This window comes from Nicotiana tabacum, chromosome 4 (genome assembly GCF_000715075.1).
Source record: "Nicotiana tabacum cultivar K326 chromosome 4, ASM71507v2, whole genome shotgun sequence".
NCBI lineage: Eukaryota > Viridiplantae > Streptophyta > Magnoliopsida > Solanales > Solanaceae > Nicotiana > Nicotiana tabacum.
The window spans coordinates 2,978,938-2,995,530 of NC_134083.1; the positions used below are offsets into that span (position 1 = coordinate 2,978,938).

Sequence of the window (16,593 nt, forward strand, 5' to 3'; positions counted from 1 at the left end):
TTATGCACACTCCCAGATAAAGTACAATACTGATTCACTTATTGAAGTTTTGAAGACTTAAAACACATAGTTAAACAGTAAAATCTGTAATCCACCAATTCCAATTTCCAACCCATAATATGCTGTTTGGTACTTTGACTTGTGTAATATCTAAAACACATCAAGTTCCCTCCGTTGCTCTTTGACTAAGCAACCATTTGAATACTATCAACATCCCAAAGTCTATAACTTACAACAGATTACCAATCGAAAGACTTTAATGGTACAGCATCAAATAAATACCTACTGCACACGATCTTGTTCTCTGTTATTGTATAACGAGATGAGCTGCTAATGTTACAATATACTCCACCAGAAACATGAAATCCTGCACTGTATCTGAAAAAATAACTGTTTAGTTCTAAATATTTGAATGGCATCCAGTGAAAAGGGTATGTAAATTTATGAATAAAACGTGAAGCTGGTATGTTGACACGATGAAACTATAGTAGAGCAGCGACAGATGATCACAACAATGAGTCACAAACGCAAATTGATCTTCTCAGACCACTTGAAGATATCTGAGTAAACTTGATCACCTCCCACGTCTTCACCTGTACCACCAGCAGCAACTCTCATTATATCCTCTATCAAAGCAAAATTTCCCATTATATCAACGTGGGCGCCACTCTGTGTACCGCGACCCTCAAGAAGGTTTGCGGGAGGAGCATGATAATACTCTCTTATATAAGTTTTGATACCAGAGGGATTAAATCTAGTTCTTCCGCGCCATCCTTTGGCATACATGAATCCTGCGCTTAATGCAGGCACAGTCTCATCACCATCTACTGTGTAAACACCAGATTTCAAGCAGCTATCTTCATCCTCTTCATCAACTGAAGCATCAATCTGGAATGGAATATTGCATCCTGCTGTTGGCATCCGTCTGTAAACATATGCTCTTTCAGTTTGAATGCCGACTCCATACATTGAATAGATCTCCATGTCAGGTGCATCTGGTAACCTGCAGAACAGATCAAATAGAAACAAAAACGCAACTGAGAACAAAATAATTAAGACTAATTTTATTTAAAGAATGCTGCAGCAAATTTTAGGAAGCATCCTCACGGACTTTCAAATTTGACTAAACTTTCCGAGAACTCTGAAAGGGGAAAAAAGAAAAGTGAACTTGAGAAGAGAATCTAAAATAAAAGTTCATACAATTCCCATGAGCCGCAAGAAACAAAAGTATCTAAAGGATCTTAACTTTTTCCTGTTCAAAAGTATCTAAAAGGGCAAGAAAGGATATAACCGTTTTTAAATACTTTTAAGTTCAACAAAAGACATACACATGTGGCTGAAGAATATAGAAAGGTGGCATACAGCCGACAGTTAATCTGTGCCCCCTCAATCTGTCAGAGATGAACCTACCGTCACTAAAATACTTGACTTATTTGGCTTCTTAGTTTTCACAAATGTAACCTTGAATTTTGGAAAACACGTATTTGGAGAAAGTCATATATTTTATCAGAATTCAGCATTAAGATAGTGCTGGAACAGGTCAGCTGGTACTGAAAGAGATTACTGCTGCCCCTCAACCACACTCTACCTTAGGGAGGAGAAAGAGAAAGATAATGATCTAGCATACCAAAAATTCTTGTCCAAGTGAAAACTATTGACTGGAAACTGTTGAAGATTTTTTTTTTTTTTTTTTTTTTAAAAGTAAGATAGTCAAGACTCTTAACTCTAAAGGCAAATTTGGTTTTGATTTTTGAACTTCAACCTATAAAGTTAAAGACCGCTTTTTCATCTTATCTGAAAGGATTCAAGTAAAAACTACATTATAGGACACCAAAGAAAACATGAGAAGTCTTACTTTGTTTCCAATGGATTTGACCAATATTTGTAGTGTGAATACTTAGGATCATCCAAATCATCAGCTATCCCATATGAAAAGTGAGCACTACCACGGGCCATCATCTTTGGGGCAACAAAGTTGAGCAAATCCAAAATCTCTCCAGCTGTATAAACCTTAAACTCTTCCACTGCTTTAGCACCACTAACACCCATGTCATGGTACTCGTTCCACACATCACAGGTGTTATTTGCAACATTACTGCCCTTTACAGCACCCTGCATGTAAATAAACGCTAGTTAGTTCCAGGCATCAGGAAGCAAGTGGGAGAGATAATATTATTTAGCACAACCTGAAAGCACAAAAAATTAAGACATAACTTGACAGACAGAAGATGTTTCAAATTAGCATAAATAGGAAGAAAAGACACCCATTATATGGAAGGACACTGAGACATCATTGATCATTCATTTTTAATGTTATTCAGTTCAATCCCATGGAAACACTAGATTGATGCACATTTCACATGTGCTGCTGCTGACATAAGGATGTTAAATAGGAGTATTAATTAAAAGAAAAAGTAAGAAAATAGGCATTTCTTCGCTCTATAAGAGGCACATTGTACGTCATAGCCAATGTGGTTTTCAAATTTGAGATATTTGAGAGAACATGGTTCTATTTTTCCATTGCTTTTCCCTGGCAGTTATGATGCTTTGCTTGTCTAGTTCTGCTTCTGCTCAGCAGATTTTCAGCAAACACATAAAAAGAACTTGACTCTTATTGTCTATTTGGAGCATAATGAATTCAGATGAATTGGCATAACGAATGGAGTGCCTCATTAAAAAAAAAATAAGGGACAAGTGACAAGCTTGGAGTATTATTTACAAGTAAAAGAAATACTTTTCAGCAGGACATTCAATATGACCTTAACTGTAACCACCTTTGTCATTTTCATTGGCAGGGGAGATTTTTCTTTTTTCAAAAAGGAAACTTTGAACAGATTATTTTGCTGAGATAGCAAGTGTTTAAGGAATGCTTCATGTAGTGATTTATCATACTTCTTTCTTTTTTGTCGATAAGTCCTCACCTAGTACTTATCACAAAAAGGGAATGCAATAATTAAGGATGTCTAGAAAAAATTGATATACAAAGGCATCATCCACTTGTAATATATGGTTAGACTTCATTTGTTTCCATTATTTTACACTGACATCACACCAAGCACATTGCATTGGCTCTTAAACATGCAACCATGTTACCAGGTACCCAATTCATTCTTTGGTAGTTCCCCAAAAGCAGCAGTTTTTAGCAAGGCTGGTCATACCCTGCTTGGCCTAACGAATGCTTGCTTATAGCATAAAAATATAAGTAAAAGAACTGGAATCAGAACAAGAACTTCACATCAAAGTGCGAACTAATTTATAGATAGTTTTATTTCTGCTTCTTTTTGTGCCTCTATCAGAGGGGATCTAGAATTTGAACTTTATACGTTCAGATTCGCAATTCTACCACATCCGATATTTATTGGGTTCGAAATCTATTGTTTATATCAATCTACAAAAAGAAATATGTTATTTTATACTTAGCGGTTTCTTTAACGCATACCAAAAGGTCTAAGCTAAAGCTATTGGGTTCAAATGAACCCATAGCTTATTCACTAGGTCCACCCCACGCCTTTAGCATTTCTGATAGTAGAAGTCTGGTTATTCAGAATCACCGGCACCCACCGGCCACCACCAATGAAATCAATGTTGAAAGTTGAAACAAATAGAGGAAAATAGCACATACGAGAGAAACAATGAGAGAATTTGGTTTCTGATTAACATTACCCTAAAGTCAATCCTCTCGAGGTCTGATGAATGTGCCTTTGCTGCATCCTTTCCAAAGGATATCATCCTTCCATAACTGTAATATTTTGCATTAGAATCTGTAGTTTGATTCTCGTGATGGCCTGAAATCTGAGCAGCATCGTCTTTAGACTTACTTTTGCAAGGAGAATAGCCTTCCTCAGGTGACCAGTCAAGATCGCCCCAGATCGTGTCCCCTCCTCTTGGTATCATTGACATTGTTGAGTCCCATGTTCGTGTCATCTTCATTATGTGCTCTAATGTTTGAAAATGGAATAAATCCTTATCCAGAACACCTGGGGCTATAGCCCTGAAATTGAGGCGAATTACAAAAGAAAGAAGAAAAAATACATTACATGCAAGACAAACTTAAAGACCTTGCTGCTCCAGAAAAGGACTATGAGGATGCTGGTGCTGAATTGAATGATAACAAAGGGACGATGAAGAAGATGAGTACGAGTGAGGACATTATGGAGTAATATGTTTGTTTGGTGTTGCTTGGTTTATGTGTGTTTAAGGCACTAAAGCAATTTGTTTTTCATTTTGCTGCCTACTCCAAGATGAGTTATGCTAATATGGAACTCAATTTTTACGTAGTTTTTAATGGTTCAATGCTTAAAAGTGCATTAAATAGAAAGCTTTCAGGATATCGGTTTACATTTTGGAGATGCTCGAAGTTTTCAGAGCATAACTTGAAAGAAATAAAAGAAAGGGATAATTTCACAGCATGTAAAGGAAGTTGCTGCATGGGTCACAAATTAGTTTCGATAACCAAATAAAAGGATTTAGCTCTACGTAATTTGCACCCTTCCCTTTAACTGGCTGGCGAAGAAGAAAGATTCACCAAGACCAACTTTACCTGGCAACAGCAACGTCCCGTGCTTCAGCTGAGAAAAGCCCAGCTATAGATTTTGGAACACCTAGCAATGGCCCACCAATATTCATCACTGCTTTAATATGCTTGGCGCACCAATCGGGCCCACCGCCACCACCCATTGGAGCTGGTGCCTCCACCCACTTCATAAAATGCAAGAAGTATACAACCCCCATGGAATGTGGAATAATTACTGCCTTCTTGCCCCCATTAGTTGCAACCATCAGTTCTATATTGCTTTTTATCCGACTCAGGGTCTGGTCACGCACCTGTTGAAGTAAATTGAGCATCACAGTTATACATTTTAAAAATGATCACCGAAACAGCTTTTAACGTGATTTCATCAAATACAAACATAGACGAAACCACATAAGGAGACATTAGTACCTCGGTGTTCTGAAATGAAAGCCTCCAATCATATGCAGCCATATACATTGTTTTCTCCTCGTATCCTATTCGGGCCAAATTAGCAATCAAAACTGCCCAGACGAAGTATCCTGGAGCAAAGTAATCTGCAGCAACAAGTCCACTAACTGGCCTAACTCTAATACCAGGAGGATCCATCCCAGTTTCATTATCTAGTGTCATATGGTCCACCCAGCACAGCGGTCTGCAAAGAATCACAAAAAATAAGAAGTGAAAGAAAATGCTAGCAGTGGTTACAGATATTTAAATCTTAAGGGGTGAGCTAGAGGATAAGAGGTTGTTTTCTGTTTTGTTCTTCCTTTATTACTACTCCATATCTTATCAAAAGAAAAAGTTAAAGGTTAAGAACCATGTTTTGAAGTGGAGAAAATCCAAGAAAAGAAAGAAAACATGAGATCCTTTCATTCCTAAACAGAAGTCTCTTACTAAATCAGAAAGTAGCACTGCCTAACTGAAAGATGTATTACACTCTGTAGCTTACAATTCCTGGAGAGCAAAATTTCAACAGTCAAAATTAACTGTGGTGGTGGTAGATTCCCTATTAGTTTTTTCAAACTAAAAAGCTTATTGCTAGATATTAGTCTCTTTGACTGAAATTGAAGTGAATTCAATGCCACAGATGTTCCATCCTGAAAGACAGATGATTTTTTAACTATTTCAGCTGATGGCTAAAGATCGTTTTTTGGAGATTTCACTGATGCCAGAAGTATATCCTTTCTTCAGCTTTGTATTAATAAACAACGATAATTACTTTATAAACTAACACCAGAAAGAAGATACACTAAAGTACATCAAATTAAATAAACTGTACTAGTCCGCGTTGAAATTGCAAGCAAAATAAACTTTAGGACAACTATCCGGGACAGAGCCAAGATTTTCACAAAGGGGATTCAAACAATAAGAAGTAAACACACGACAGTTGCTAACTTGCTATTGTTCGTAGGATGCATATACTTCTTGCTGTTGGTTCATAGGATGAACCCATGCACCCCCCCCCCCCGCGCTCCACCCAACACAAAGCTCCCCCCAACCCACAAACAAACAAAGCTCCGCTCAATGTCAAACAGTTTCCTTATTCAGTATTAGTAATATTCAGCTGAAAGAAGAGTATCTCAAGAGATAAAATCAGTGTGTAAATCCTCTCATTATTAGAATAAAAATTAATTAGTCTCAAAATCATCCTCTCATTATTAGAATAACAATTAATTAGTCTTAAAATCCAGCTGAAACTCTAATTCAGTATGTTATTATCTTCCGGATTTAAGTTATATACGCTGACGGGGTATAATTCTTTTGCATTATCATTGAATTTTAATATGTGATAGCAGATTGTCAATTACTCTCTCCCTCCCCTTTTATGTGGCAGTGGCACACTTTGCTTATTAAGAAAAATACATTTTCATATTTAGAAACAATTCACTTTAAACTTCTTATTGAGTTGATTTTAGGCCACAATTTTCAAAGGTCTTACTTCGATGCTTAGTCGAATAGTGGCACATAAATTGTTACAAGGAAGTACTCCCTCTTGTCTACAATAAGCGACCAATTTGTTTAGACAAAAATAGTTAGCGTGACTAAACTACACTTAATTAAATATTGCTGGAGTAAAAGACTTTTTAGGTATATGTACATAAGAGTAATTTTGGAAAAATAAATTGAATTTGTTCTTGATTATATAAATGGATACTTATTTTGGACCAAAATAAAAAAGTAAATTGGTGACTTACTGTGGATGGGAGGGAGTAATATTTATCAAGAGATTTAACTTACTTGCCTAATAAATGACCAGATTATACCAAAAATAAATAAAATTACAGCCTCAGTGCATAGACAGGAAGAAGCACGCAGATACCTTTTGTACACTTCTCCAAAGGTACCGCCCCAAAGCCGCTTCCGGAACAATCCTTCAGCACACTGATGTCCTTCCCAGAGTTCAAGGCCGCACGTGACGATTCCGGGAATAAAAACCACAGGATGCTTAGCCTTTAATCCTTCCTTATGCAATTTAACGCCCGGTGGATCAGGTAACGGCCCCGTTATCGCCTCCGTCACGTACTGCGGGAACGACGCCGGCATAGCATTATATAAAAACAGCAGAATCCACCACACACAGCATATACATCCTATAAACCAACAGCAACTGTCGATGCACGACCATTTCTGCTTGTTTACTGCCCTTATATTCTTCTTACTTTTCTTATCGTCTTCTTCTGCATCAGGCTTTGGCTCCGCATCTGATGTAATTTCATTTTCAGGTGCTTTTCTTCTTCGAATTAACGACATCTTTTAATTGTTTTTTATCTTCAATTCGACTAATAAAATGCGTCAAAAGATGCATATATAGCTTCCGAGGGTTCGACAACCGGAAGCCGCCGGCGGGAACGGCAGCTGTGTCGGCGGGAAAGGGGAGATAATGGGTGACTGAATTAAAAACGATAATTTAGAAGGGACTGGTAAAATGGGCATTGGGTGGCGCAGAGTTGTGTGGGCCCGGCAGCGAAAGCAATGAATATACGTAACGTGGCGTGAAATGTATGGATAGATTGGTGAACACTTGTTATGTATTTTAATCCGCCCGCCTGCCACAAACGGACCAATCTTTAATTAATTAAACAAGACTCTGTTTATTGTTGACTTATTTATTAAGGAAAGTTGAGAATGTGGTACAACATGTTAATTAATAATCTATAAAAATCAGGTAAAATATAGTAAGTGTTAATTGAAAAAGGAAATTATAATAGATAAACCCGAAGTGACTTTCTCGGTTGAATTTTGTAGTAGTACTTAGTATATGGGTTACAACTCAATAAACGAAAAATTACAAGAGGTCAATCTTCAGTACCATTACGTACAATCACTAGTCACTACATTTGGATGTGGAACTATTTTATGTAATATAGACCAATCGTAATGGCATAATTCTATGTTTTATGTGCACGACAAATCTTGTTAACATTTATTAGTTTGTATTTCTAACCAACTAATCGGATAACTAAATTGATGTCGATTGTTAACGATGTATTTGTTTTATGAAAAACTTAACTGTGCACATATAATATCTTGGGACATACTACCGAGCATCGATATAGAAAGAATTAATAATCCAACACGACACAACGCTCAATTTGCTTGTCCCCAATATACTCATCGTTCTGTTCAGTACTTTGCAATGTTGAGTTTTAGTATAGTGTTGTTCACTTTAAATTTGAAAAAAGGACAAATGTTAGGTGAATCTCTTGCCGCTTTTCCCATTATTTGACGTTTTCTTCTGATCTCTTTCTTTGCTCCTTCCTTTTGTTTATTAGCAATTATATTGTATAGACAAATAATATGCAATTTCAAAGTCACATGTCGTGCGTATTTTGAATTCATCACATGCCATTCACATCTTTCGAAACTTATTTACCTAATATTAGAACGTGCTACTTAAAGAAGTGTTTCTCTATGGAAGAGACAAAGTACTCAACAAAGGCGTTTAAAATTTTGAGAGAAGTTAATTTGTAGCCACTAGGGCCAAACTTATATCACCTAATAGTCACAAAATAATCCTTTACAAGTTATAGTCTAAAAATAATAATAAAGGCTAGCAACCGAAAAAGCTGAAACTATACGCTCAACTCAAACGAAAATTAAAGCACTCCTAATCAATTTTATTACCTAAATTCACGCGTTCAGTATGGGATCTTCAATCTCCAAACACTATAAAAGTCGCCCAATTATTCACATTGTCAAAAAGATTCTAGGGTTTCTAAAGATTAAACCCAGAGAAGAGCTCCAAAAAAATCACGGTGAAATTCAAAAATTTTGCACGATTGCGGCCTACAATCAGCTTAATAGAGTTGAGATTTTGTTCTTAAATTGTAAAATCAATACAAAATCGACAAACTCAACTAATGTCTATGGAGATTGTGAATGTTGGAACTACTGTTCCAATTTTGATTCTGATTTTACTTCAACACAGTGGTGAATGGATAAGTGAACGTAAATTTATTAATTTCCTTGTTAATGGCGTGCTGATCAATTCGGGATGTAGCTATGAGTATTTTGTTGATGAGATATACAAGCAATTGGATATAGATTCAATTACAAGTGCGATGGAGATAAAATATACAGTGAAGGATGGCTATATAGCAATTCCAATATACAATGATATGAGTGCACGCTTGTATATGGAGATGAAAAAGAAAAACCTGGATATCACTGAATATCCATTATGCATAACGTTGAAAACTCTGTATTCAAGTACTGAATGCTCATATTCAAGTTCATACTTGGGTGGCAATTTACTCGCAACAACTTCAGCTGGTTTACTATGTCAGAACATAGAAGAAGTACACGGAACTAATATTGTTGAGATGATGGATAATCATGAAAAAGAAAACAAAATTGAAATAATAAAGAAAAATTGTATAATAGACAATCCACAACATGAAGAAATTACAGAAGGTCAGTTATATTGGGACAAAGATACACTCATTAGTGTAATGAAGCACTATGCAATACGAGAAAAATGTCAATTTATAATGGATAGATCATCTACAATAAGATGTAATTTCTACGTATGAGATTGAACTTCTCTGTAATTTTGTGTATACAGCTTATATTATTGTATAATGAGATTGCATATATATACTGCTTGTTTATTAGAGACACAAGTATAAAAAACTGAAGAAGTGCATTATCATAACACTATATTTTAAATAGGTATTGTCTTAAATACGTGGATGAAAGTTGCAAATAGAGTCTTAGATCTTCAAGTCTACACAAATCAAATGCCTTCAAGGTTAGACGGTTCAATGATGTTCATACTTGCCCAGAGACGAGTAGATTATTTTCACAACGTCATGCTACTTCGTCAGCCATTGCAAAAATGATTTGCAACAAATATGCCAATCCAAAAATAATATACACTCCGGCAGATATCATGAGCGACATGAAACAACAGTATGGGATTAATATGAGTTACGTAAAAGCTTATAGAACAAAGGAAAAGGCGCTTGAACTGCTAAGAGGGATACCATGCGAATCTTATAGTAAACTGCCGGGTCACTTATATATGATAAATATGACAAATCCTGATTCTGTCACAATATTACATAAATCAGAGGACGGGTGCGTCATGTATGTTTTGGTCGCACTAAATGCATCAATCATAAAATGGAAATACTGCTACCCTATTGTAGTGGTTGACGGGACATTCCTCAAATCATCACACAGAGAACAATGTTAACAGCTAGCGCACAAAATACGGCAAGTGAATATGTCGCAGACTTGTATAATAATTATATATGGTATAGATAGTTCTTATCCGTGTATAACAAAAATAACATGTGAATGCTTTCTTATTTGCTTAACCAGTAAAAATATTCCACTAGCATATGTTGTTATCGATTCTGAAAATGATGCTTCCTGGAAATGGTTTTTTGAAATGTTTAGACAGGCTTTTGGGGAAAGAGAAAGGATGTGCATCGTATCCGATCGTCATGCAAGCATATTGAGGGGTGCTTCAATTGTGTATCCAGAGGTATCTCACTGTGTATGCATCTTTCATCTTTGGAATAACATAAAAAAAAATAGTTCAAGAAGAACCATGACCGGCTGAGAGAAGTATTTTTTGCAATGGCCAGAGCATACAAAATTAAAGATTTTAATCGCCTCATGCAAGATATGGACAACATTGATAAGAGGGTAAGGGGTTACCTGTTCCAAGTTGGTTTTGAAAAGTAGTCCATAGCGCATTCTACTGTTAATAGATCCATGGTGATGACTTCAAATATTGCTGAGTCACTCAATGCAAGAAACAGAGAGGCAAGAGAGCTACCAATTATGAGGTTGCTAGATTACATGATGAATTTGGTTATGGAATGGAATAATACAAATAGAATGACTGCAATGAGTACATTTACTAGCCTAGGAAAAAAAATATAACGAAGTACTGAAGGAAAATAGCTATTTGTCGCAGAAGATGACAGTAAATATTCTTTTATCATGTTTTACTTCATACATTAATACATGTCATATCCCTATTTTACTAATGATATCTATTTAAATTTAGGTGAGGCCTTCAACCGATTATGTATATGTAGTAATGGATGCTGAACAAAGGCGGAACATAGTATGCTTGCAAAAAAGAGAATGCTCGTGTAAACAATTTCAAGTGGATGAGATTCCTTGTCCACATACTATGGCAGTATTGGACTACACACACATAGAAGCACCCAAATATTGTTCTGCCTATTACACCAACCAATACTTCAAGAAGACATATGAAGTGCCAGTTAATCCACTTCCAGATGAAACTACATGGGACCTTCCAACGGAGGTGTTAGATAATGTGGTGCTACCACCGATAGTAAAGGGCAAATCAGGAAGATCGACGAAGTCGCGACGCAAGGGACTTTATGAATATCTGTATACTGAAACAGTTACCTGTGGACTGTGTGGAAAATAAGGACACAACAGAAGAACATGCAGGAATGCTCAAAACAACTAGTAGATGTTCATCAATGATTTAGTATTTTGTAACATTTTTCCTTGTGAATGTTACAATTAGAATAATAAAAAAATAATGATATTTGCAATCAGATTCTCTCTGTTGTATGAATAAAGATGCTACTTTTTGTCGTAATGAAAGTATTGGTAGAAGTTATATTCTAAATACTATTATGGATGTCATTATACAAAAAATTATATAAAATATATAAAAATATACAAAATATATACAAAAAAGAATATCACTTTACAAATAATATACAAAATAGACTGTAACTGTACAATTTATATATAATATTTTATTCCTATACAAAAAATAAAAATAAAAATTATCGCTATACAAAACATATACAAAATAGATATCACTATACAATAAATATACAAAAAAGACTGTCACTATACAAAAAATATACAAAATAGAACTTGTATATTTATACAAAAAAATAATATACAAAATAGACTGTAACTATATAATTTATATATAATATTTTATTCCTATACAAAAAATAAACTGTCGCTATACAAAACATATACAAAATAGATGTCACTATACAAAAAATATACAAAAAAGACTGTCACTATAAAAAAAATATACAAAATAGAACTTGTATATTTATACAAAAAAAAAATAGATCGTCACTACTATATATACAATTTGCATACAATAGACTGTGACTATACAAAAAAATATACAAAAATAGATGTCACTATACAAAAATATACAAAATAAATGTCACTATACAAAACATATACAAAAGGACTATTACTATACAAAATTATACAAAATAGACTGTCTCTATACAATTTATATACAGTTTAGTTGCCCTCCAAACTTCATTCATAAAACTTCCTATAACAACTTAGCAACACCAGCTAAATTTGCAAAACCTGGCGAAACAAATTATCTGTATAAATTATAAAACTAAAACTGTAGAAAAGTCAAAAATTACACAAAATCTGAAACTTATATAATTTCACTATTAACTAAAAACAAACAAGTCGCAATTAAAAGTAATATTCAACATTAGCATTTCAAACATATTGTTCAAAAACATCCCAAACAAAAAGCATAAAATGTGATATAAGTATGCAACTGTATCCAATCATAAGACAATATCATAACCAAACTACTTCATCTTAAAACTACATATGAATTTTCTGCTAAACTATCCCAAACTACTTTTTCTTGCCCTTCAACTTGCCCCTTTTCTTGATATCCTTCAAAGTCTCGTCATCACTAACGGCACGCGTCTTGCCCTTTTTCTTGTTATCTTTCAAAGCCTTGTCATCAATAACGGAATACGACATGACCTTTTTCTTGTTATCCTTCAAATCCTTGTCATCAACAACGGAATGCGACTTGCCATTTTTCTTGTTATCCTTTTTGGCCAGATCCTTCAATCTACCAGTAGACTTGTCATCACTAAGTGTATGTGCTCTTTGTTTCTTCACTCCATAATCCCATAGCAATATACCATACCGGTTCTGTATCCCATCAATATCAATAGCTTCAGGAATACTACTCCCTTGAATGATGTACTCAGCAAATGCAGCAACATAAACACCACAGTCACTATTACAAGGTCGCACATAAATGAATAAGTTAGTATAATATCCAAATAGGAATTCATATACAAAAAAATGAATAATAATCAGAAATATTCAATAATAATTTACGTGTTATCTTGCGTTGGCAACCCATCAATGACATGAATCTCAAAAGGATCAATGGTGGGGATTCCCATAGGATTCTCCTTTGTGTCCCAAAAATCAATACGATGAAAGAAATATGGGAGCAACACTGAGTATGGCTCAATTGATCTCCAAACTGCACTATTTTGCCGCGTGCCACTCATGGAATCGTATATATAAATGCGCAGATCTTTGAATGACAGTCTCGCCAATATTCAGTGCCACTTATCAGACAGATTTATCGGGAAAAGGACTTCATCAACAGTACACCAAGGAACATTACGTCTTTAAAAATACCCCAAGTATATACTCAACAATTGGATCTGTTTCAGTAATCAAATTCATGTCTCTCTTTTTCTCCAAAAATTTCTTGTACAAATTCGAAATCAAGCAGTTAAACCAACAGTCGGTAGTTATGAATATTACTGGAACATCAATATCGTACTTCCCTTTCTTTCTAAAATAGTAAAAAATAACATCAATATGCTGAAATATGAAGAATAAACACACATTGTCAGAAAATTACAGTATGAGAAAACTAAAATATATATTTTATGTATAAACCGATTATACATTTTACAGAAGATACTGCAAATATACATAAAAAGATACTCTTCCAAGTTGATATTATGTTTTCTATTGCCATTATTGTTCTAGTCCTTTCTTCCGCCTACTATCCATGGGTTACCGAGTCCCATTTCTCATTTTATTACAGATATAATCTATATGTAATTACAACATGAATAAAAGAAAAAGAAATGGCATTTATGCTAACAAATTAATATCAATATGCTGAAAATATGAAGAACCATTATAACGTTGACTTACTGAATCACACAAGGGTAGGTCGGGATATGCAAATGTGAAGAACCATTTTTTCTGCAATATTATTAACTCCAAAATTCAAAGATTTTATTTAGCTTATTGCTAATCTCTATATAAACACCGTCCCTGATGAATCAGGATAAAAAGATATCGTTCATAACATGAAACACGAAAAATAAACAAGAAAAAAAAAACTGAAACATAAAACTTACGGTGCATTAGTCCTTAAGCCTCTATTGATGAAAGTGTTCCACTTACACAAAATTTTAAAATCAACAGGATTGTCAACATTTTCCTGAAAAGATACTTTATAGTGAAGATGGACTTATTTGTCAAGATGGGCTTCTTTGACTTAGTTGGCTTATATTGAGAAACTTGGATGATGCCACCAGAGTCAAATTTGTTCATGAATGGTGACTTCATGACCCATGCTGGTTTCCTTTCTCTAGGGATCATTTCAGGTGTGTCATGATCAACAACAACGATACGATCTTCCTGCATAGTAGCAATATTTGTATCCACTCCTAAACAATCACCATGTACAATATTTTGATTGAAATACTTTTGGGTGATTGCAGTTATTTGAGCCTCAGCATCACTGGTCCAACCATTGTCCTCACTAAATTTCTCACAACTATTTTTACTAACAACTTGTACAGAATCTTCCACCAACAACTTGTCACAAAATTTCTGGGTGATTGCATTGATTTTAGGATCGGCATCCTCAATCAAGGCTTCGTCATCACCAACTCCTTCACTACTTTTACCAGCTTCTATAAAATCCTTCACCACACCCTCCATAACAACAACAGTTTGCTCTAAACTTACCTCGGTGTCAATATTTTTCTTTACAACTTCCTCATTGCCAATATTTCTCTCCATAACTTTCTCACTACCAAAATTATTCTCTACAACTTCCTTATCGCCAAAATAATCTTTATGAATATCGCTAGTATCATAATGGCCATGACTATCATGATGGTCGTCCTCTTTTCTATTACCCTGTTCAGAAAAAATATATAAAAAGTTATAAAAATTATAGTAACAGGTAAAAATAACAACTAAGCATAGTCATGAGAATACTTTTGAAGCATCGCGTTTAACTAGAGCTTTAAAAACCTTTTCAAATAAGGTAATCATTAACCGCTCCAAAGATGAAACCTTGTCGTTTACCTATAAAAGAAAAAGTAAAATCGAATATCAATTAAGTTGTCAGAACTGCTCAAATCAAAATAGAACTGTACCGTGTTGATTTCATTTCTCAGAAGTTTCAGCTCATTCTCGCTTGAACTCAAGTTACTGGGCTGTGGATCCGTATTCTCATTGTTAATAGGTTATGATTCCAGCTTATTTTTGGGATGCTTCTTAGTATTTTTTTTAGGTTGAGTGTTGAAATCATCAACATCATCTCTTGGATTAACTTCAGCATTTTGATCTTCATACACAGGAACAAAATCATGCAATTCAAGCCTTGTTTGTTCAACATTTGTAGGGGCAATATTACCAAACACCAACTACAAATAAAAAAAACGTAGCAATCATGAAATTTTTAAAAAATAAAAGACAACCAATATATTACTTGTAGAAATTACATATCATACAGTTAATTGATATTATGTATTAGAAATATATAATTTATGTATCAGAAATGCATAATTTATGTATCAAAAGTAGATTCATATGTATTGCTATAAAATATTGTAAACTAAATAAAAAATTTTTTTTTACCTGCTCTTGACTTAAAAGAAAAAATTCTTTCCTCCTTTACAGTCCAGTTTAGTATACGTGGCACAAGATCTCCAATCCGGTAAGCGAGGATTTTGTGAGTATAAGGGCGGCATTCATAAAACCAACACTGGAATGCCAAAGGCAAACCACCATATCGGTACATCTCTCTCCTGCTATGAACCTTATCCTTCATTGACTCCAACACAGCATTAAAAACCACTTTTCCCCAAGGGAAAGTCTCAAAATCACCAGATTCAACCAGCAGAAAATCATTCTTTGTTATCAAATCATCATTCGTAATAGAAAATAGAAAATTGTGAATGAAATACAATACTGCAATATTTAATGCGTCCTAATCAGATTTCCACATCTTTTTTAAGAAACAGTCACTTAACAATTTCTTAGACACTTTCAACATGCTTGGAAAGTACAATTCCATCAACCGACTCGACTTGACAGATTCATAATCCTTATTGGGATCACCATTACACTTTAAACCTGTGATAATACAAAACTCTGCAAGTCCAAAGCGCAACTTGGTGCTATTCACTTTAATCAATAACTCATCATCTTTAGGTGACACCACTTCCCTAAGTAATAGTGAATGGATAAGTTGGTTATGTATAAAATATTCGGGCAAGTTCACAAAATAACCAAAACATGTTCTTCTAAACATCTCAAACTGCTGATCATCCAAAGTATCTTTCAAATGTTTCACTATACTGCAGTTTGTATGCACACTGATACGAGTACTATAATGATCATCCAAAGGAACATAGTAATCCCAAAGCTGCAGACAACACAGAAATATAAATATATATAAGCTTTATAACAATCACAAATACGCACTTTAAACATTACTTATACACTATGTG

General features: G+C 34.6%; 1 protein-coding gene across 1 annotated transcript; it reads right to left on the bottom strand.

Moving 5' to 3' along the window:
- Positions 1 to 70: 70 nt before the first annotated feature.
- Positions 71 to 7,558, bottom strand: LOC107782802 (phospholipid:diacylglycerol acyltransferase 1). Its single transcript, XM_016603739.2, has 6 exons — positions 6,834 to 7,558; positions 4,943 to 5,165; positions 4,541 to 4,824; positions 3,664 to 3,991; positions 1,856 to 2,112; positions 71 to 1,003 (listed from the first exon to the last, which is right to left on the bottom strand). The coding sequence occupies exons 1-6, from the start codon at positions 7,262 to 7,264 to the stop codon at positions 520 to 522; spliced, it is 2,007 nt and encodes a 668-aa protein (XP_016459225.2). The 5' UTR covers positions 7,265 to 7,558; the 3' UTR covers positions 71 to 519.
- Positions 7,559 to 16,593: the final 9,035 nt, after the last annotated feature.

Coding starts and splice junctions, on each gene's coding strand:
- LOC107782802 (XM_016603739.2), bottom strand. CDS start 7,264: ATGTCGTTAATTCGAAGAAGAAAAGCACCTGAAAATGAAATTACATCA. Junction 5,166..6,833: donor TTTGGAGAAGTGTACAAAAG/GTATCTGCGTGC, acceptor GATTCTTTGCAG/ACCGCTGTGCTGGGTGGACC. Junction 3,992..4,540: donor CGGGACGTTGCTGTTGCCAG/GTAAAGTTGGTC, acceptor CCTCAATTTCAG/GGCTATAGCCCCAGGTGTTC.